The 21,850-nt window shown below is 45.2% G+C and overlaps 1 protein-coding gene and 1 long non-coding RNA gene across 2 annotated transcripts in view; one reads left to right on the top strand and one right to left on the bottom strand.

The window, feature by feature from the left end:
* The window catches only part of LOC119176520 (uncharacterized), a 130,372-nt gene extending 108,606 nt beyond the window's left edge, over nucleotides 1-21,766 (bottom strand). The window contains exon 1 of the mRNA XM_037427846.2: nucleotides 21,502-21,766. Coding sequence (XP_037283743.2) covers nucleotides 21,502-21,673 — 172 coding nt within the window. The 5' untranslated portion in view covers nucleotides 21,674-21,766. The remainder of the gene's footprint in view (nucleotides 1-21,501) is intronic.
* LOC142775783 (uncharacterized) overlaps nucleotides 1-21,850 on the top strand; it is a 670,285-nt gene that overhangs the window by 636,523 nt on the left and 11,912 nt on the right. Inside the window, exon 3 of the long non-coding RNA XR_012887005.1 lies at nucleotides 17,328-17,438. This is a non-coding gene — a long non-coding RNA (uncharacterized LOC142775783). The remainder of the gene's footprint in view (nucleotides 1-17,327; nucleotides 17,439-21,850) is intronic.

Here is a 21,850-nt window from a genome sequence, read left to right as displayed (position 1 = left end):
CTACACTTGGGGTGGGGGAAATCGGAAGGTGCACATCAGCATATGCGCATCGCGTGATATATGCAAGTGATTGGTAGCTCTCAGAATCATGACGATTCTTGTAAAACAACAGAAGCGAGCTGGAAATTGCTCATAGAGAGATAAGCAGCGCTTCCAAATCATTTAGCTGCGCTGCAGTCTCATCTCGGCGACTTCGGTGCGGCGTGTCCACGTGCGCCGTGACTGTCTGTCGCCACGCCATCATTCAGAGCGGATGCCATCCCGAGACGGGTACGGCAGGTAGCGAACCGTGACCGCCATGTGTGGTGCGCGCCTTTAAAGGGGAACGAGCCGGCACGACCGCACACGCGCAAGACACTCTTCCCGCCCTTCAGAGAACGCCCCCTCATCTTGTCCCGAGCGGGAAAAGGCGCGCAGGGACACGCGTCGAGGTTCGCACTTTCCCGCTCAAATGAGCACAGCGTCGTGCCGTGTACTTCTCGTTGATCCTCAGCAACGATGGTCCCTCTGCCCGAACGCCCCCCTCGCTACGCCGTGGAAGAGTGTAACGAAACAGTGTAAAGAGGCCCGTTCTGGTGGGCTTCGAGATATGTCATGCTTAACACCCTCGAAATAGGCCGGAACACGCGGAGATACTGCTCAATATATACGTCAACAAAGCCTCGCCCGTGCATGGGTGGCACGAGGAGCAACATCAATTAAGATTGCCATGGCACGTGGAACTTCACGAGCATGGATGAAATGGGAAATATAATCAGTACTTTACCTCGGCCCATATAGTGCCGAATTAGAGCCGCTCCTATTTGAAGAGGAACAAAAAAAAAAACATCACGACATCAATATCGCTGAGCTCGTTCACGTGTTCCTTATAGACCCACCAATAGCCCATCAGAGTTCTTTGTTGTCAAGGTCAAGCCGGTGAAGCTATGAAGAACGGTGGCGCGCATGCTGCTTTTCAGGCTTTTACGAGTATCATAATACAAGTATCATAATTAACTTTAACAAAAGGTACAAGATGAAGCTGGTACAGGCCTATGCGCCTACATCGAGCAATGATGATCATTTGGTTGTTGAACGCTTCTATGAAGACGTGGAGTCAGCCATTAGTAAATTAAAGACACAGTATACTATTCTGATGGGTGACTTTAATGCCAAAGTAAGCAAGAAACAGGCCGGAGACTATGCAGTGGAGGAATATGGCATCGGCTCTAGAAATGCTAAAGGGGAGTTATTAGTAGAGTTTGCAGAACGTTATAGTTTATGGATCTTGAATACTTTCTTCAGAAAACAGACTAACCGTAAGCGGAGGTGGCGAAGTCCTATAATGGCGGAACAAAAATGAAATAGACTTCATTCTGCGTGCACACACAGACATTGTACAGGATGTAGAAGTAGTTGGCAAGATCAGATGCATGCAGTGACCCTAGAATGGTAAGGGCTCGTATTCACTTAATTTTTAAGAAACAAAGACAAAAACTGATACACAAGAAGCCAATAAGTGAAAAGGCGGTGAGAGCGAAAATAGAGGAATTCAGAGATTCGCTTCAGAATCGATTTGTGGCACTAAACGAGGTAAACGGCGTTAGCGTACACGCAATGAACGGTAATCTTACTAGTATCATCAAAGTGTGTGCAATTGAAGTTGCAGGTATACAGCCACTATAGACTAGAAACTGGGAAGCTATCTCAGTAGACGAAAAATCCTATTAAGAGACGACAAACGATGAAAGCCTCAAACGCAACCAATAAAATAGAGCTAGTGGAGCTTTCAAAGTTAATCAATAGGCGTAAGGTAGCCGACATAACCTGAAAAGAATTGAGCAGGCTGTAAAAACTAGCAGAAGTCTAAAAGCTGCGAAGGCAGACTTGTGCATAGGCAAAAATCAGATATATGCATTGAGGAACAAGGAAGGTAATGCCATAACCAATATGGATAGGATAGTCAAGATGGCGGAGGAGTTCTAAAGAGAGCTGTACAGAAGTCAAAAGAACCAGGATGATATTGTGAGAAACAGTTATGAACCTGACATTCCACATCCTACCAGTAACGACAGGGGAAGTAAAGAGAGCCCTAGAAGGAATGCAAAGAGGCAAAGCCACTGCATGGTTAGAGTAAGCTAACAACGGACTTCCTTAAAGATGGCCGAGAAATTGTGTTTAAAAAATTAGCCACCTTGTATACCAAGTGTCTCTTGACGGGAAGGGTACGAGAATTTTGGAAGAACGCCAACATCATCTTAATCCTTAAGAATGGAGACGCCAAAGACTTGAAAAATTACAGGCCCATCAGCTTACTGTGTGTCCTCTATAAACTATTTACAAAAATAATAGCTAATAAAATTAACCGGACATTAGAGTTCAATCAAGCAAAAAACCAAGCAGGATTTAGTATATAGGTTACTACACAATAGACCATATTCATACTACCAAACAGGTAATAGTGAAATGCGTGGAATACAATCAGCCCCTATACATAGCTTTCACAAATTACGAGAAGGCGTTTGACTCAGTCGAGACGACAGCAGTAATGCAGGCAATATACGGAATCAGGGCATCGAAGTACCCTACATAATCATACAGGAAGAAATGTACAGAGGATCCACAGCCGCCATAGTTCTCCATAAAGAAAGCGACAGAATCCCAATAAAGAAGGTTTAAGGAAGGCAGGGAGACACGATCTCTCCAATGCTATTCCCAGCGTGCTTACAGGAGGTATTCCGGGCCCTAGATTGGGAAGAGTAGTGAATAAGAGTTAATGGAGAGGGCCTTAGTAACCTCCGATTCACTGATGGCATTGCCTTGATGAGTAACTCAGGGGACTAATTACAGCTTATGATCATTGAACTGTACACAGGCACTCACTCACTGGATTTCGTGTCGACTGGTTGTGCCCCCGCAATCTCCGACGACAGCGCAGCTCTAGCCGACTGGGCTCCCCCTACGCCATCTCCTGACGCCGACAAGAGCTCTCGCCGAGGGGTGCCCCGTCCTCGGACTCCTGCAACCATGTCCATCTTTCCTATCTCCTCTTTACTTCCGTCGTTCGCTGTCCCTGCGCCTCGCTCTCCCCTTCCTCTCTCTGTATGTATACCTTTTAATCATATCCTTTCAATCCCTCCTTACCCCCATCCCTTGTAAGCCGCTGTTGAGTTGTGGCACTTTGATGTAGACAGCTACGGGGCTCACTTTTCTCTTCTTTTCCCTTTAAGAATCACATAAGAATCACATATGAACTGAACACAGAAAGCAGAAAAGTACGTCTGAAAATTAATATGCACAAAAGTAAAGTAATGTCCAACAGTCTCGACAGAAAACAGCACTTTGCGATATAGGTGGATAGACGCTGGAAGTTGTAAATATGTCTACTTAGGACTGGCCATAGTGACCGCGGAGCCGAACTATGAGAGTGAAATAACTAACAGAATAAGGATGAGGTGGATCACACTCGGCAAGCATTCTCAAATCATGAATGGTAATCTGCCAGTAACCCTCAACTGGAAGGTATATAACAGCTGCATCTTTCCACTACTTGCGTATGGAGCAGAAACCATGGCAGGCTTACAAAAAAGGGTTCAGCTTAAATTGAGGACGACGCAGAAATAGATGGAAAGGAAAATGATAGGTGTAAATTTAAGAGACAAGAAGAGAGCAAAGTGCGGTCAGGGAATAAACCGGGGCTAAGGATATTATAGTTGAAATCAAGAAAAAGAAATGGACATGGGCCGGACACGTAGCACGCATAGGCACGATAACCGATGGTCATTAAGGGTAACTGACTGGGTTTCCAGAGAAGGCAAACGCAAGAAGGGGAGACAGGAAGTCAGGTGGGCCGATGAGATTAAAAAGTTTGCAGGTATAACGTGGCAACGGAAAGCACAATACTGAGCTGATTGGCGGATCATATGAGAGGCCTTTGCTCTGCAGTCGGCGTAGTCAGGCTGATGATAATAATGACCATTCAACGGCTATCTTCGAATAAATATTACAAGGACATACAAACAGTTCATGTCTATAACGCAAGTGATGACGTGATGCAGGAAAGTGATAAGGTCAATTTTCCTTCATGCCTTATATATCAATTTCCTTCAACTATCCGGATAAGAGACACGCCGTGAGCACGCGTTCTCGTATAAGACGTGGCCTTCATGCCAGAAAACCCCCGGCGCCGATGGCCACCAATAGAAGGTCGACAGGAGAATAAGATGGCAAAAAGGCGCCCACATAGAGGGGGGCCGGAGGGGGGGGGGGCGTTTTGGTAGAGAGAGCGCGAAGCAACAGAATGGTAAACTAGACACGAGGGGAGAGCAATAAAAAATAAATAACGAAAACTGGGTGCACTGGCGAAAGCCCGGCTTCGAAAAGCATGGCAACTGGGAGGCGGAGATTGGACGCAATTAATTGGGCGTCCCTCGAGGCGCGATAACGGCGCTCATCTGGCCTCTACGCCAGCCCACCCGCGTTTTCTCGAGGAGCCCCTCGTTGTGCGGACACAGCGGCATCGGGCGTTTCCGTGGCCCGCTGCGCTGGGAGGCGAAACGAACGCCTCTCCATTGACCCCGCCGGGCAGGAAGACATAACTCCTACGCCATTCGCTCGGAAATCGGGACGTGCATCACATGCGAGGGCCCACCATGTTACGCATCTACGGCGCAAACATCCAGTCGGCTGCGATGGGAAGGTTTAGACCAGCGGAAATCTTGAGGGATACGCTCTTGTTTTCCTGGCACGTTCACTCAACTCGTTTCGTCAGTCATTCTGGTTTTCCTTCCACTTGTCTCCAGAAACAACAAACGGAAGCTACACACTGGCTTAATGAACGGTCGACCACCAAGCAGGCGGACTCCTCCAGAGGCTTCAAGATAGCGTTGCAGAAGATACACACCACTGGGTATGCATTGTTGACGCAGTTGTAATAGTTAAAACTACTGCAGCCCTGTCCAAGTAGAGTCGCACAGCGCAGGAACTTCGGCAACCTGCTGAGCAAGCGTAATATTATCTCTGATCATTTCCCAGAGTACGGTATTCCATATGTCTGGTGCATGTCTAAAAGCCGTGTTCACGAAAGATGCACACAAGCTGTAAAAGCACTCGGTCCAACAGTTCAAACAGTATTGGCGGTGGTGATAGAACGTTTTTACCGGAAAGGATGCTGAAGGACACCCGGCTGTTAGTAAAAGTGTAGAGGGCCCCTCGCCGTGATTTGTATAAGGATACGTTTGGCACTGTAATACACTTATACGTTCACAACTTCCAAAGGCATAACGAAGGTGATGACGAACTCTATGACGCCAAAACTATATAGACGCAATCATTATGTGTGCTAAAAGAACAGCGCTAGCACGCTGAAGTTCCACCATAAATGTGGAACTCATGACTAGGGCATGCACTTAGGTCAGTAAGGAAAAGATAATCTTGACAGGCACACTGGACGAAACCTCCAACAGCGAAGAAGAAAACAGAGACACAGCCGTGTGTCTTCGGTCTCTGAACTTACTTACTGCAGCAATTATGAGGTCCTTGCCAAACAATGCGTCTGCCAATGATCCAACACCAGTTTTAGGAAAGATCATCCACTTAACAGTAGAATATATACGCTTAGAAATGTTCGGTACAAGCGGAAGAACTCTTGGAAGTTCGTGCGCAACACCAAAAGTGCTTTTCGCAATCTAACGAAGGCTGTAGTCATGTAAGAGCAGACAGACACACGCTGTCAGCAAGCAGCATGATACTTTAGGAAGACAGACATGCAAAACACGCCTAAGCGAACCCATCTAGAACCACTCTTTGTGGAGTATATGCATTTGTAGCTTCTGAGATTTGCTTAGCGAAGCCGCGTATCTAGCGGAAGGAAAGCACAACGCATTGCAAAACATGGAGCAACGGACGCCGTGCGCTGACGCCTCAGGCCTCGCCCAACCTATGGGCATATAAGGTCAAATGTTGTGGTATGTAAGATGTAATACGATATGAACTAAGTATATGGACGTCTGTGAGTGCCGAAGTCTTATCTGCTCGCGCGCGCAAAACGGCAGCAATATATTCTGTACAGTGATTCAAAAAAGCGATTTAAAAAACACACGATTCCATGCTTCGATTGCAGGTATATAGATACTGCCTTGCTTTTATTTTCATCCTTTTTTTACGCCCCGCTGTGTAGAGTAAAGCTTGACTAACGAATCGTTACTATAAATAGCTCACAACTGAATTATGTAATGTTCTTTCCAGACCAGTGTCTGGAATGAACACGATGATGTGACACAAACTCTAAATATACGGGCGAAAAACGACCAGGCCTCTGGGAAGCCCACGTTTAGGCAACGGGTACACTCTAAGCCAAAAATGGCCAAAATGGGAGCAACGGCTGTTTTTACTCCTTCAGACCGACTGTTACTCTCCGAAAAGACCAAGCGGAACAAGATGGCCGACTTGTTCGAGAATGGGGGAGCAACTGTATTCATCTTAAGTTTGTAAGGGAGCAACGGAAGGAGGAACCGCTGTAAATGCTCTCGTCACGCAACGGTTACTCCCCGGCAGGACACCGCACACAAATATGCATGCCGCCTACATTGATATTCATGGGCCAGATTATTGTTTGTTCTGTGTGCCAAGCTTCAACAAACCAAAACAGAGATTTATTTTAGCATCCGTAGATAATAAGATAGCAGCGCTGGCTGAACACAGAAGGCCTGAGAATACAGTACGGCAAATACCTAACACACGCAGCAGCAGAATGGAGAGTTGGCACGTCAAAGCGGACCGAACGCCGAAACACGTGCAAAACAACAATAAAAAAAGCCTAGACACGCCGTTCGTCCGCGAAGTAAGGGCGTCAAAGTCGATCAAGCACTGAAACACGTGCATAAGGAGCCCCCCGCCCAGATATATCGGAGAAAAAAAAAAAAAGCGGACCCAGACGCGCTTCTCATCAGCCATACACTTAGTAGCACGCTTCACCGTGTAGGTTGAGGGCAGAATGACAAATCTGCGCCATCTGCGCCCGCACGAGAAGTGTGGCGCTAGCGTAGCAAACGATGCAAGTTACAAAGTAATTTTTATTCAGTGTTTAGGTTGACTAGCACTAAATAAAAATTACACTCAACTTTTTATGTTTATTTATGAGTTTTAGTGTACCTCAGTTTTTTTTATAATTGTATTAGGAAAACACACTGAAATTATTGCGCTGACGCCTGAGCTGCCACTGCTCGACGTTTTTTTTTTTTTTTTTCTCTCGGCGCAACTAGGTTCGCGTTCGCACTACTTACTCATTTTCATATGGTCTGTGGTTGGCGAGCACATGGACGTGCGAACTTGTAAGCTATGTTTTGATCGTGTGTGTGTGTCGCAGATTTGCGTTTCTACTTATTCGTGATGAAGGTTAGTGTATATTTATCTTTATGGAGCGCGAAGTAGTTGTGGATTTTGCTGCTGGGTGGAACAAACACATCGTAAACACGTCTTCAGCTATCTGCAAGCCTGTTCGCTCGTCGGACAAAGGACTGTGCATGCATCAGCGTGCAGGTGAGTGGCATTTCCAGCAACATTTAATGCTCTTACAATACATTGTTGAGTGGTTGCGCTATTGAAAGAGAAATGATTTGCTCTTATTCACCGTATCCATTGCTAGCCGTATCGGACTAAATTACCTCTATTACCGCCTGCATACCCTCTTGCTTCCCCTGTCACCACTGCAGTGCCAGTGTACTTTTGCAGTTAAAAGTTCATTTCCGCAACACTACCGCGCTTGAAAAAAACATTGGGGCGGGGTTGTAGCTGCATTCATACTGGCACTTTTCTACCATTGGCTTTATGTAATGTTAACGGCTGAGTGTTGGGGCCTTGGGCCGCATTTTTTAGAGATGTAAAGTGTATGTAAATCAGTAAGTGAACAAATCATTGTCGCATCACTTCACTGGCATAGCCAGGCGGTTGCGCACAGAATTTTTTTAGGCCGGGCGTAGGGAGCCTAAATTGACGACCATATTCGCTTGCCCGGCCTATTCAGATAAGCGGACCCCCCCCCCCCCTCCCCGCACGCCTAAAAAAAAAAATCTGCCCACTTCACTGCGTCACTTGCTTCACCTCTGCGCTGAACGTACTATTCTATAAGCGCACCATCAAGCGAGCAGTTTACATATTGACAGAACAATTGGAGGAGGAATGACCCAAATCTTTCAGATTTCTTTAGTGATACAAAACCTTAGCAAAACTGAATATTGTAAAAGACAATCATAAATGCTGTATGTTCTCGTTAGCGCTGTCATTATTCTGCATCATGAAATCTTTATGCACTGTGAAAACTTGGCATGTCGTTGAAGTCACATATCGACGTTAATACCAATCGACGAAAATTTCGACAACCTCAATAACGCCGTTTGGGATTTGCCGCATGCACATAATTAGGCTGATTCCCACTTGGCTGTTCTTAACCTGACTTCACTGCTACCAAATGAAACAATATTTGATGCATGTCTTTTACTTTTATTTCAGGGATATGACACAAATTTGGTTATACTGCAGATAAAGATGTTCCCAACGATGCTAAAGTACAGAAAGCAAGTGAATTTTGGTAAGTGCAGACTTTTTGTACTACGTATATGAAAGCATCGCTTTTTAGGGGCAAACTGTGCATGTGTTGGCCAGAGAATAGTTCATTATGCCACATGGTTACACTGGCACTGACAATTCGACATGGCTCCGCTGGCCCGTGTGTGTGCTCACACTGTTACCGTTAAGATAAAATGTTTATGTTTTCATTGCAGGGATTGCTGTTTGTACTAAAAAGCCAACTGCCAAGATTTGTTTATGCTGGTACTCCTAAAAGTATGCTTTCCCTATTTACATGGATTTTGGCTTGCACAAAGCATAACACTTGGGCCTAGATTCACAAAGCTGTCCATGCGCAGGCCTTCATAACAGCGTTTCTTGACTTGCCTTTACCCTGTTTTCTGCAGATGTTTCGTGGGTTTAAAAGTGCCACAGCATGTTGACCTCCCACACTCTGAAATATTCGCGTTCAAAGTTCCGCAAGAGTGGGCTTAACTTTCTTGTGCACCTCTTTGCTAGTCCAAGATACGGAAGTGTTATGCTCTTACTAGAGGTGGCAGTGTTTCTAATGTTTGTATTTCCATCACATTGACCAAGTATGCGATCTTTGCTTGACTGGTAGCACATCCTCAACAAATGTCTTTGTGGCACATGTAGAAGGCAGAACAAAATAAATAGGCAGACATTCACACCGGGAGCTAACTTCTAATAATGCTTTTTTTTTTTGGAAACCATGGTGTGCTTATTCCAATTTGTCTAACAAGCAGTAACCTGTTTGGCTGTGAACCAACAAGACGTTGAACTAATGAAAGCTTCACATCTTGTTGCTCTCAAATATATATGTATTGGCAAGCTATCGGTGACACTGCCAAACAAAGAATCAGAATATCTGTGCATGCCTTAAGATATATTGCTTCGTTTACATATCTCGTGGCTGTGACTCGTCAACCGAGTGAACGAATGCACCCTAGTTTTCTAAATTTAAAGCATTTTTTGAATTTAGCACGGTCTACATTTATTTGTCTATAGTTTTGTCCAGCCGTTTGCGTCAGGTACAAAGAAATATACTGAAGATTATCATGTAGCCTCTGCAAATGGTTGCTTTCAAGCAGGCTTTGCATGCTTGGCTTGTGCCTACAGGTATTGCACAATTCAAGACGCAGCAGCGTATGATAGAACAGTAGAATCGAGAGCAACTATGTGCACGAGCTAAATAAGTATTTTAACCTGAGCGGACAGTACGTGTTATTTGCCACACACATGACCTCATTTAGAATGCCCATTGGTGAATGGGCTCATAGAAATGTCACTCAGCTGTGTATAGGAAACAAGTTAACTGTACCTAAGGGTATCTTTAACTGCTACAAATATGCCTTGTTGAGGTGCTGCACATTTTCTTCCAGAATATTGCTGTCTGAGACATCATGTGAAGAACGTCTACCACATCAGCATTTATATGGCTTGCCAAGTAACGTTTGGCCGAACCTTCCTTTTTTTCACATTTCGTTTTGCAGTAGACATCGTAGAATGTAAGCGCTGCTGCAGTGTGTGTGACTTATTGTTATGAATTGATTCTGGCATGTTTAACCTCACACTTCTATTTTTTTTTCTTGCAGCAATGAGATGCTTCACATATGCCTGGGGTGACGTTCTGCTGCGCTAGCCTGATGGTAACACCAGCTGCGAAACTTGAGTTCTTCAGAATTGGAGAAGTTGCCCTTCTCTCACCAATGATGCCACAGACTGCCCTATGCTAGAAATTCAAGATTGTTTTTCCACGGATGACGCAGAAAACCTTTGATGTATTATGGTGTTTGTTTAGTGCTGGCTGTGGTGTGGTGAAGTCTACTTTTACGTGTGGTCACACGTCGCCTCATTAAAAGAACAATAAAGCATTTATTTTCCTTTCAATATTGTCCACTTTTTGTGTTAGAAGCACCCAGGCAGTGCTCTTCCAAGGAGCTCTCGCCATGTGTTAAGCGTGTGACAAGCATACTCGAGATAAATACTCATTTCCCCAAGGAGTAACTGGAAGCATGTGCAGTTGGTTTTCAGAGAGTAACTGCGAACACGTCGGAGGAACGGTAAAGAGTAACTGTTGCTCTTAGAAGAGCAACTGGTGGGAGTAATGGTTGGTCGGCAGGGAGCAACTGGTGGGAGTAACTGTTGGTCTGCAGAGAGGAACTGGAGGGAGTAACTGTTCATCCCCCGAAGGAGGAACTGAAAGGAGAGCAACGGTTCCTCCCTCTGCAGTTACTCCTTTTAGGAGAGTAATGGGAGTGGCAATGCAATTGCTCCCTGAAAGGAGCAACCCCTATACTCCTGTTGCTCCGTTTTGGCTTAGAGTGTATTCGTCTGCGCCAATGCAACAGCGAAAACACAAGTCGTAGTGCGGAAACAAGGTATGTAACCTCAGACCTTTTCCTAATGATCATTTCAAGCCTCATTGTTAACCACTTGTCTTGATTGTCTGCACTTATAAATAATCCGATTTGGAATGTAGATTATGCAACCTGCACCAAGATTCTCGATAAAGTGTATGCCGCATCTTATCGGACTGGGTCGTTATGCATCCACGTCCCTTCGTAAACAAGTTGAAATAATTGAACAGTGAATGGCGAAAACGGCTAACAGACATAACACCTTAAACTACGTCCGTATAAGCAATAATCCAAACCCGAAACTGACATTCTGCTGCCTAATGTGTATTTTTAAAGAAAATATAAATCACGTAATTTTCCTGATTTCAGCTAAAGAGCGAGGAAAAAAATGGCAGTGGCTTAGCTCAGCTATGCCAGGATATACGTAGCGTTAGCAAATGTTCAGCTGATATTTCTTAGCTTTCCAGATATCATGCTTACAGCTATTCCAATGACACACACACAGTATACGTATTATGTGGCACATGTATATTTATTTTGCCGGGCAACTACTTCGGGATCCGATGAGTTAAGCTTTTCCTCTCTACTGCACGGTTGAGCAGCATTTGCACTCTCCTTCTCCATGGCTATACCACAGTGGCAAACGCCAGTCAGAGGCGCTATCAAGCGGCTCCAGTGCAGTGTCAGAGGGCGACTGCACAGGGAAGGCGTGCGCGTCAGCGTCCATATGTCTACCAAGGCTATGACGGCACTCCTTTGGAAAGCGCACACCGGCGGCGGCGAGTCGCGCGCGGCCGCGGCCGAGTGCGAGGGAGGTGCCGGCTCTGGTGCGTGACACCACTGATCGTCTGCGCAGCGCATCGAATTGCGCGCACACCGGCGGCGAGCCGCGCGCGGCGGCGGCGGAGTATCATTGCACATGCGCAGACCAGTGCCACGCGAAATTTGCTCAGCGAGGCCAGTGTAGCTAACGCTACAAAATCATAAGCGTTGAACGCGAATTGGGTGTTCGCCCTTTCACAATTGCGGCACCATGCATTCTCTCGGTGTTGCCACAGATTATGCTTTTGAACTTCAGCGAACGGGAAAAGCGCGTTCGCAGAAGAGATTACTCTATGACGGGCATGGCGTGGCGTATGGCTGCGTCCTCGTACTTCAAGGACGAGCCTGACAAAGCCTGACACCGGAAACTGCATGACGAGGCGGCCACCTTTGTCAGTACGAAAGACTGTCGTTTCGTGACTCCTTGCTTATATCACTAGGCACTAAGAAAGAAAGAAAGAAAGAAAGAAAGAAAGAAAGAAAGAAAGAAAGAAAGAAAGAAAGAAAGAAAGAAAGAAAGAAAGAAAGAAAGAAAGAAAGAAAGAAAGAAAGAAAGAAAGAAAGAAAGAAAGAAAGAATGCGTGTCATCACATGTCTGTGCCATATATATGCTTACGCATTAGTACGAAAGCTTGCCCTCTGTCATGCACACCAATATAGTTTTCAATAGAAAATGCGCCCAGACATCTGTAACACGGAGATAATCCACCACCACAACTCCATGAAACCGATAATTGCCAATCATATAGATGGTAAAGTGCCAATCAGCAATACAAGCATCACTCTGCCTCGCGAAACAGTGGAGGAAAATGATATTTTGTGCGAGTTTTGGGACAGGATAGTGAAACCTTTGCGAGCGAGTAAAATGCGTATTCAGGAAACGGGGACATGTCTACGTTGTTTTCGTGTGCGTGTGATATACGCAGAAGTGAGACTGTCATACTCATGGGTCGGCAAACCCATTCGTGAGTCGACTCACTCCCACTCACCCAGGCTCAGATCAAGCCATGAGTCTGAGAGAGTCTGCTCAGTTTGAGTCAGAGCGAGTCCGATCGAGAAAAAGGAAATTAGCGAGTCTGAGTACGAGTGAGTCCGGCAGGGGAAAACTTTGATGAGTACGAGTCTGAGTGAGCCCACAAGGGCGAGGTATATTTCATAAGTTCCACATTGTTTCGCCGGCCTGTCGTCATATCTACTCTACTTCAGCATAGTTGTCACCCTTATGTCAGCTTCCGTTTATATTAATCATGTCTACTCGCACATCAATGAAGTATGTATTCATACACCAGCTCAATATCAGTCGAACACTTCTTGAATTACGCAGGGGGGGGGGGGAGCTTTCTTGACCCTTGCCCCCATTTTCTTTCAAATGAATGGCTTGTAAAAAAAAGAAAAACATCTCGTGTGAGTCATCACTTTCTATCAAAATTTCCTCGGTGAATGTTAACCACTGATACCTCACATTCAAACGAGATCAAACGCCCCAAGAGCACCGATTACGCGAAATATCAGTGTTAAAAAGCATTGACACCTTGTACAAAACGGCTAATAGTCTGCTAACGAATTTGTGAGTCGACTCACACATACTCACTCATGCTCAAATAGAGCCGTGAGTGAGTCCAAATGAGTAATGTAGGGGTGGATCTCAGTTCGAATGAGTCTGGTTGAGCAAAACATCGGTGAGTGTGCGCGCACGTGATCTCTACGGGCGAGGTGTGTTTCATGTTGTAAGTGAGTGTGATTGAGGTCTACATTTCTTGCCGACCTATGCTGTCATTAACGGTATCCACAAAGGAAAAACTTACCGCTTCGATAGCTGAATGACTATAAGACGGTATTAATACGATTTAATTAAGCTGCAGCCACTTTAGCTTAAAATGTTCCGCACTAACACGCTCTATCACATGCAACTGTAAATGTATACGCAGGCGTTAGTTAGGCCATGATTTCCTTGCATGATCAAAATAATTGCCCTCATTTTCGCTGAACCTTGCTTAATAAAAAGACAAAAAAAAACACTTCGTTTACAAACCTAGTGACCTACGAAGGCGTGCTTTCCAAACAAATAGAGGACGGCAGCATGCCTATACTTGCCCGTACGTTGTCTTTAGAGAAATAAAAGAAAAGCAAAGAAAAGCTGTACAGTGGTAACAAGTGTACACAACATGTGACGAGTGGAGTACTACTTCAGCTTTCCACTATCAGCGATAGGAACAATGCCAATAGTGCTGCCCGTATCTACATAGGCACTGCGTGGATGTGTGTTACATTCGTAGCGTGCATTTATGTACGGGGAAGCTGTTTTCGCAGAAGCTTCTGAAATAGTGAGCCGCCAATTATTCGACTGTGCAGTTTTTTTGTTGTAGCTGGCGACGCGGTACTAAATTATTCTCTCGTGCCTGTACGTCCCAGTACACCTAGAAAACGTCAGGGGTAACCATCGTCATCTTTCGTCCCTGTTGATCTCGGGCAGCCAGTATTAGTTTTCCCAGTGAGCGTCCCGACTCCGGCCAGCACAATGCACTGCGTACCTAGGTCCTTGTGTTAGCTGTTCATGTGCACAAAACGGTACACTGAACTACCAACAAACATGCATGTGCGTTCTCGCACGAAGTGCAGCAAGGGTTAAACATGCATCGCAATGGTACGCCTGGTTTGTCTACAGGCTTTGCTAAAACAGCCTCTGGGCATAATTTCAGCCAATATAGGTTAACTTGCATATTCATGTATATTCGGCGTCATAATCACGATTATATTCATCACCAGTGGTTAATTATTAATTTTCTCCTCCGAATGGTTGTAGGTGCGATTCCTGCTCACGGCAAGTTATTTTTTCACCCTCTTTTCTTTCTTCTTATTTACTTTCTCTCTCTCTCTCTCTCTCTCTCTCTCTCTCTCTATATATATATATATATATATATATATATATATATATATATATATATATATATATATATATATATATATATATATATATATATATATATATATATATATATATCTCAAACTTCTACCAAGCTTTTTCTTCTTAGCATGGAATATACCCTGCTGACTGGCCGTCGAGCGATATATGTGCAACGTGTTCACTGCTTTGTTCAGCAAGATGATACAATGTAACGCTCAGCAGCGTCACATAGCGTATAGATCACAATGTAGCTAATGCCGAGGACGACAGCGCTGTATACGGAAACGCCAATGAACCGTATAAAACACTTTAAAGTGATTCAGCTAACTATATGACTGAGTAATAATGTGTTGCAAATTATTGCCATGAAAATCTTCCTTGTGTCGAGGAGCTGTCACTTTAAAGATCATCGCCGATGGAGGCGGAAATGTTGTATACGCCCGTGTGCTCAGATTTGGGTACACGTTAAAGAACCCCAGGTGGTCGAAATCTCTTCAGCCCTCCACCACGGCGTCTCTCATAATCATATGGTTGTTTTGGGACGTTAAGCCCCACATATCAATCAATTTAAAGACCAGCGCCAAGTTCACGTTGCCAACCATGCGATCACGCAATGACAAATGAAGTCGACGCAACTATGGATATAGTGAAACAAGATCGGAATACAGCATGCTTGTTTTCACATGTATAAATCTGGAAGACCAAAAAATTAAGGCATATTTGCCCTGGTACTGCCAAGCCTGTTCAGAGTGCGGAGCCGGGCAGCCTTGATTGTTCATCTTTGGTTTTCTCTCTCTCTCTCTTTCTTGTTCTCTTTCGCAGTTATCTCTGTACTTTTATTTCTATTTTCCTCCTACCTTTCGTTTCCTTCTTTCTCCATTTCTCGCTCACTTCTTCTTTCATCAATTTTCGCACGCATTGTTTGTGTCGTCGTGTTTCCTTAGGCATAGTAGTTTTGTCCGCATTTATTATCAATACCAAGGCGCTCGAACAGCAGTAGGAAGAACGCTTCTCTTTGGCTCAAGCGCGCGCTCAATGTTGCAACAGCTGTCTGAACGTTAAATGTGATTTTGCCTGGGTTTCGCCAAGCGATGACTACTCCATACGAAAGGATACGAACCTTTAACGACAGCCTGGTCCCCTAAAGTGCTCTGCACTTGAATGTTGCGTTCCGGGTCAGTCTGACCACACGCACACACACACACACACACACACACACACACACACACACACACACACACACACACACACACACACACACACACACACAGTTTTTATAGTTTTTATTTACGCTCCGTTTAGGCGAACAATGATTGAGAAGTTCACATATGTCATGGAAGTTTACTTTACTTTGACTACCGCAACGCGAAAGCTGTTGCGGAGAGCACTTTGCACTTTCGAGTCGTGGATAGCTTGGGGAAAATGTGGCACACTTCGCGAGTTTCGGGCTCTAAATTTCTTGGGCCCAGCGTTAGTTCCGAGGATATCTTCAGCGGAAGCACGTAAGCTCTTTATGGCAACGACATCATTGCACCTATATGTTCATCTTTACACATTACGTCAATGTGTGTATATAGCAACTGTATACACATGCGCCACACGTATCTTGAGAGACATAAAGAAATATTATTGAGCATACGTGATTCATTTTAATATCTCTTGTCGAGGCTTAATGGCGATCCAGACTCACGACTACAAAAGGTCCTGAATTGGATCACATAGTTTTCATATACATGCGCTTCTTCCCACTGACGAGTAAAATGAGCGTGATCATGGAATCTTTAATAGCCTAACGAAATTTCCCAGTGGCCGAGCCTAAGGAGCAAATGTGTAGAACTTGAAAAACGAACGCTCCTGATTTATATGTTTATGAGGCGAATAAATGCATGTGCACAATGGCCGCAGCCTATCTTGCTGAATGTCTAAAATTTTGCTAATTTACACCTTTTGCAGTGTGGCGCGTACACACACATTATAAGAAATAATGGGAGCGGATATGCGTGGTTATGAGAGTTACGAAAAGCATACATGAAACAATAAAGACCAATTGGAGACTCGATCGGTAATAAGGAGACGACAATTGTTAAATGGGATTCTTGTGTTTCTTGCAACGGCCACAGTATATATATATAGTCGAAATGAAAAATAAAAAAGGTGGAATAAGAAAGTGTTGAATTAGTTTGTCCACTTAAACGATTTGTTTTTCGTGGCTAATTACGTAAAGTCTCTCCTGAGCGCACCCGACTGCCCTTCGTAATTGAAGTACAAACAGCTCGGAATACTTATTCGTTGAAAAGAAAACGAAAGAAAGGACAAGCAACAAAAACGACCCCATTGACGTTCGTTTCGGGCAGGGCAGCGCCCCTGCATAATCGCTGGCCGGCAGCCGGCGCTCTTTCCCCCGCCTTCTCGACGCTGACGTCAGCGACGACGCACTCTCTACGACCAATCAGCAGCATGGTTATCTCCTCGCGGCAGCAGCTTATTGCTTCTTTTTTTTCTTCTGATCGGGCAAGCTGTCTGCGACCGCCATTCGCAGTAGCCATATATCCTATATCCACTGACAGTGAAATTCACTTATAAGCAAACTTGTTCCATCTCCGTCTTGAGAGGGAAACTTTCGTTTTATGTGTATATACATGGGCATGATCTACTTAACTTTTTTTTAATTTCAGCGCCGCAGCTAATCGAGGAATGAAGGCGCCAATTAAAAGCTGCGAATCACTGTCCCCGCAGGCAAGGCGATGCTTCTTCTCTGAAGTGCCCGCGCAAGTGCAGCTGTACAGGTACCCATATATTTCCCGCTTTGCGCGGTTCCATATATGTGCTTATTGCAACTTTTTTTGTCTCGACATTTGTTGTGTGTGATCAGAATGACACTACAAATGTTGTCGATAAAAAAAAACCTACTTTCTTGAATGCTTGTTGATTTTGCTGTCAAGTTGACGAGTCGAATTGGTATAAACGTTTTGTTGTATATCGACTTACTCGACTGCAGAAATTTGAGGGTCTAATGATATCAACTTTAGATCGTAACTGCCTATAGTGTTAACTGCCATACAAAGCAGTTACAGGATTGCTTGTTTTATTAGACATATACCTTACACAATAGTGCAATCTTCCAAGAAAGCTAAGTGGAACATTAAGCGGCTGACATGCTTAAAGGCTGGTCATACATATTTTATTGTGGGCACTACAACTCAAGCGGGCCATCACTACTTCTTGTAAATTACTCTAAGTTTTAAGTTTAAGAGCTATTCGTGAATATGCACGCCCAGCAGCAGTTTAAAACTAATTATATTTTCAGCTTATCGAGTGATATCATGAGTCATACTGCAAGCATTATTAATAATATTGAATTGTCTGGGTTTAACGTCCCAACACGAGTTGGGATGCGACCCATATGATTATGACAGACGCCGTACTGAAGGGCTCTGGAAATTTGGACCACCCGGATCCTGGGGTTCTTTAACGTGCACCCAAATCTAAGCACACGGGCCTCAAGCATTTTCGCCTCCGTCGAAAATGCGGCCGGGATTCGATCCCGCGACCTGCAGATCAGCAGCTGAGTGCCCACTACACCATCGTGGCGGTTAGAGCACCATTATTGATTATATCGTTTGTTTAATACATGCATAAGAAAAAAAAAGATATCATAGTTTTTTGATAGGTATCGATCTACCTGAACTTCATTGAAACGGCTCAGTCGGAATATCGACACATAAATTTGTGAAGCGTATTGGACATATATGTCAATCGATCAGATTTGAGCCTTCATTATAAAGTTTCGGTTAGCGTAAATACAGAGCATGGGAAAGGAAATTAGAGATTAGCGGAGTGGGAGTTCAATTAACATAAATATCTAGTTTCAGTGGGTATAACTTGCATACATATGACGGAGGATATTAAATCAGCGAAAGAAAAATTGTGCAACAACAAAGTCACCTACATTCTCATTGACCTATTCACGCTATCCGCAGATGATATAAACACACACAGTTCTTGTGTAAAAACGAGTTATTCCCAGTTTACATGTTCCGACATGACATACTCCCTGAAAAGTGCACTTGCACTTTGATGTATACAAAATGGCTCACTGAAAAGGAGAATAGCAAGCCATCTTTCCAGCACTGCAAGCTACTCCCGATAATAAATATATCGTAAATAATGCTTAACTTATGAACACGCTGCAGGAAAATCACTAATTACGCCTGATATAGTGCAGCAAACAAAATTTACAAAGCTTACACACAAAAAACATTTTTTTTTGTTAATCACGTATTCGACTTCGATAGCATCAAACTATATAACAAGATGACGCGAGTATGTGACCCAAACTGCCTTCTGCCATATAAAGCGTGAAGTCATCTCGGCCCTAATACGACTTGACAGCTGCACTTTAAACCAAGTTTGAACGCCAGGCATATAGATTGGGCGACGCCTGGTGCTGTACATCGAAAACGCAACATTATTCCTTCGTAGCAATATTGAAGCCAGTGGCTGCAATTTATCGAAGGCACAAGTCATAACTAAATAATACGTTGTTGAAATTGTTTTACTTGACGCCTTAAGAAGTGGACAGATGTATATGAAAGCCTGCATGCGCGTCTCTTTCTGTGCACAGATGTATCTGACAGGCAATTAGATCTGTGTACAAGCTTCACGTTGCTGAAAGCACGTACGCCTGCTACATCATTTATGTACATACACAGTGCACTGCAAGTGTGCGAGACATGAATGTTCCACATAGATGTACCTTCATGTGCTCTTCGGCGTAAATAGTCTCCATTTCACACTAAGCGCATTGATTCACGCCAGCGTGCGACATTTTGATCAGACTGCATATAAGGCAATCGCTCGTATACCCCGGTGTTATCTTTGTGCAAAGACTGTGCATGCAAAGTGCTGTGAAGATAGTGCTCCAAGAGAGTGTAAGATTATGGTGACAAACTATACGCCACATGGTCCACACATTTATTGTTGATTAACTCCTGCATGTATATATATGAGATGCACCAACCATTCTATATACTGCACCGCTGTCAAGAAAGTAACTTCGAAACAGCCAAAACACCGACGATGCTTAAAGTCATGCACAAAGTTAATACAAACGAATGTGCTTTTAATAAACGACAACAACAAACGGTGTTCATTGGGTGTGTTCGTGGCATTTATTGTAAACAACCGCGTTATTTTATCGCTATTGAGGAATCGCACGCAAAAGCAGGGTGTAGTAGATCGTTCGCACTATTTTGCAAGCTCAGAATACGACAGACGATCATGGGCTCATAAAGATCAATATGCAGCGATAATCGTATAAACAAAGTAGTGAGTCCCACGAAAAGACTAGCAATCCATAAAAATATCTGCATACTACACTTCATCGTGTGTACCTAAAGGTGACATTTACAAAACGTGTCTACTCCATGGTTGCCTATATGTATGCTGCGCAGCACTATTACCTGCTTGTATTCTGTACGCAGTTCAATATACGCTCAGCACACTATTCTGGTGCCACAGGCTATTTTATTCACTGTAAAAGTGTTCATCTCTTGCCACTGACGAGTGGAATAAATAAAATAATCAGTTTCGAGCACACATCTTTGCTTACTTTGCCCCTAGAGTAAACAATCATGCTAATGCACAGTAACTTCCTATCAGACTACATCAAGTGCAACCACGAGTGATTACCTGTTCCTAATAGTCGCATCATGACACCATAAAACCACACTGCATACGTCAGAATACTAAAATCGCGTAGTGTTGACACTATATTATAACGTCCACTTTCGACAAGTTAACCTGATGTACGTTCACTTGAACATTTTGTCCCTGCTTGTATCAGCACTGATTACAACAGAGGAGAGTGTGCCGACGCCTATGGAGTGCAGCAAGACGAGTCATACTACTGAACACTTTTTGCGTACTCTCCCCGAGATACAGCTTCAGGGAGGGCCTGTGCGGAGGAGGAAAGGGACCCACTACTGTTTCGAACGTGGCGCTTCTGAGACCGCAACCTACAGCGTCTCGCACATCCTGTGACCACGTGCGCGCAGGGCCCGCGACCACCCACCCCGAGGGCACAGCCAGGAAGGTGGCCTTGGAGCATGCCGAACCACCACACGTCCGCTTTCTGGATTGCTGGCCGAGCATATATCATAACGAAGCATCAATTTTGTACCTCTGTCATCACTGACAGGGGATGTAAAAGCTGTGCACTGCAGGCTCTACGGCCTGACACGTCATTAGCTAGATCCCCCCGCACGAACAATGCTGAATCACTCGACATCGTGCAAGAGTTGCAACCCAACAACACTGCAGTACATTGTTATTAACTGCGAACGTACTTCCGCGCGTATCTTAGCTGGATCACAAACGTCATGGACAACAATAACGCGTGCACGCGAGCGATGGGGTGTATGCTATACTGCAGGAAGTACAGTCCTAACCAGTATCCTCGTTATCACATCATCACCCACGAACGCGCCATTCACTCGCGTTCCTTGAACACGCGTGCATACATAGATCGTGACCCGAAACACGGCGAAAACGAAATCCAACACACGTCACAGCCGCTTTCGCATATCCTCAGCACGGGTCCTACACGTGAGCATCGCTCGTTTTGTGATGGCAGCGCAAGTGTTGGCGCGTGCGCGACACCCGCTCGCAACGGGGTTTGCAAACAGTGCGGCCTGCGTGCAAGCACGTAGCCAGCGCGCGCCCGGGCGAGCCTGGGGACGGCACGCAACAACCACGGCAGCCGGTGGCGGCCGTTTTCAAAGGTCAGCCAGAGCGGCGAACCCGTGAAAGCGGCCGTCGAGCAAGCAGCGAGAGACAGGTACCACTCACCGGAGCTGGCGGCTGCCGGGGGCCACGAGGCGCTCTGGCCGGGCGACTCTCGCGCCATGATCGCGGCGATCGAGAAGTCGGTGGCGCGCAGTCCGCTGCTGGCCGTCGATGGCGGAGGTTTGACGGCCTCCTCTTGCATCATCACCACGTCGCGCTCGACAGACAACAGCATCGGGCTCAACTCGGGTCCGCCGCCGTCAGGCCCACACGTCGGGCCCGCTGGCCGCAATTAATTAGAGCGTGCCGCCGGTGCGTACGCGCTGGCCGCTACAGAAACGGGCTCTGCTGCCGGCCGAGGGCGCCGCCAGCTGCTCGGCACGCCCCGCGGGAAGGCGGGCACGCCGGGTCC

This window comes from Rhipicephalus microplus, chromosome X (genome assembly GCF_043290135.1).
Source record: "Rhipicephalus microplus isolate Deutch F79 chromosome X, USDA_Rmic, whole genome shotgun sequence".
Lineage (NCBI taxonomy): Eukaryota > Metazoa > Arthropoda > Arachnida > Ixodida > Ixodidae > Rhipicephalus > Rhipicephalus microplus.
This window is presented reverse-complemented; position numbering and strand designations above follow the sequence as displayed.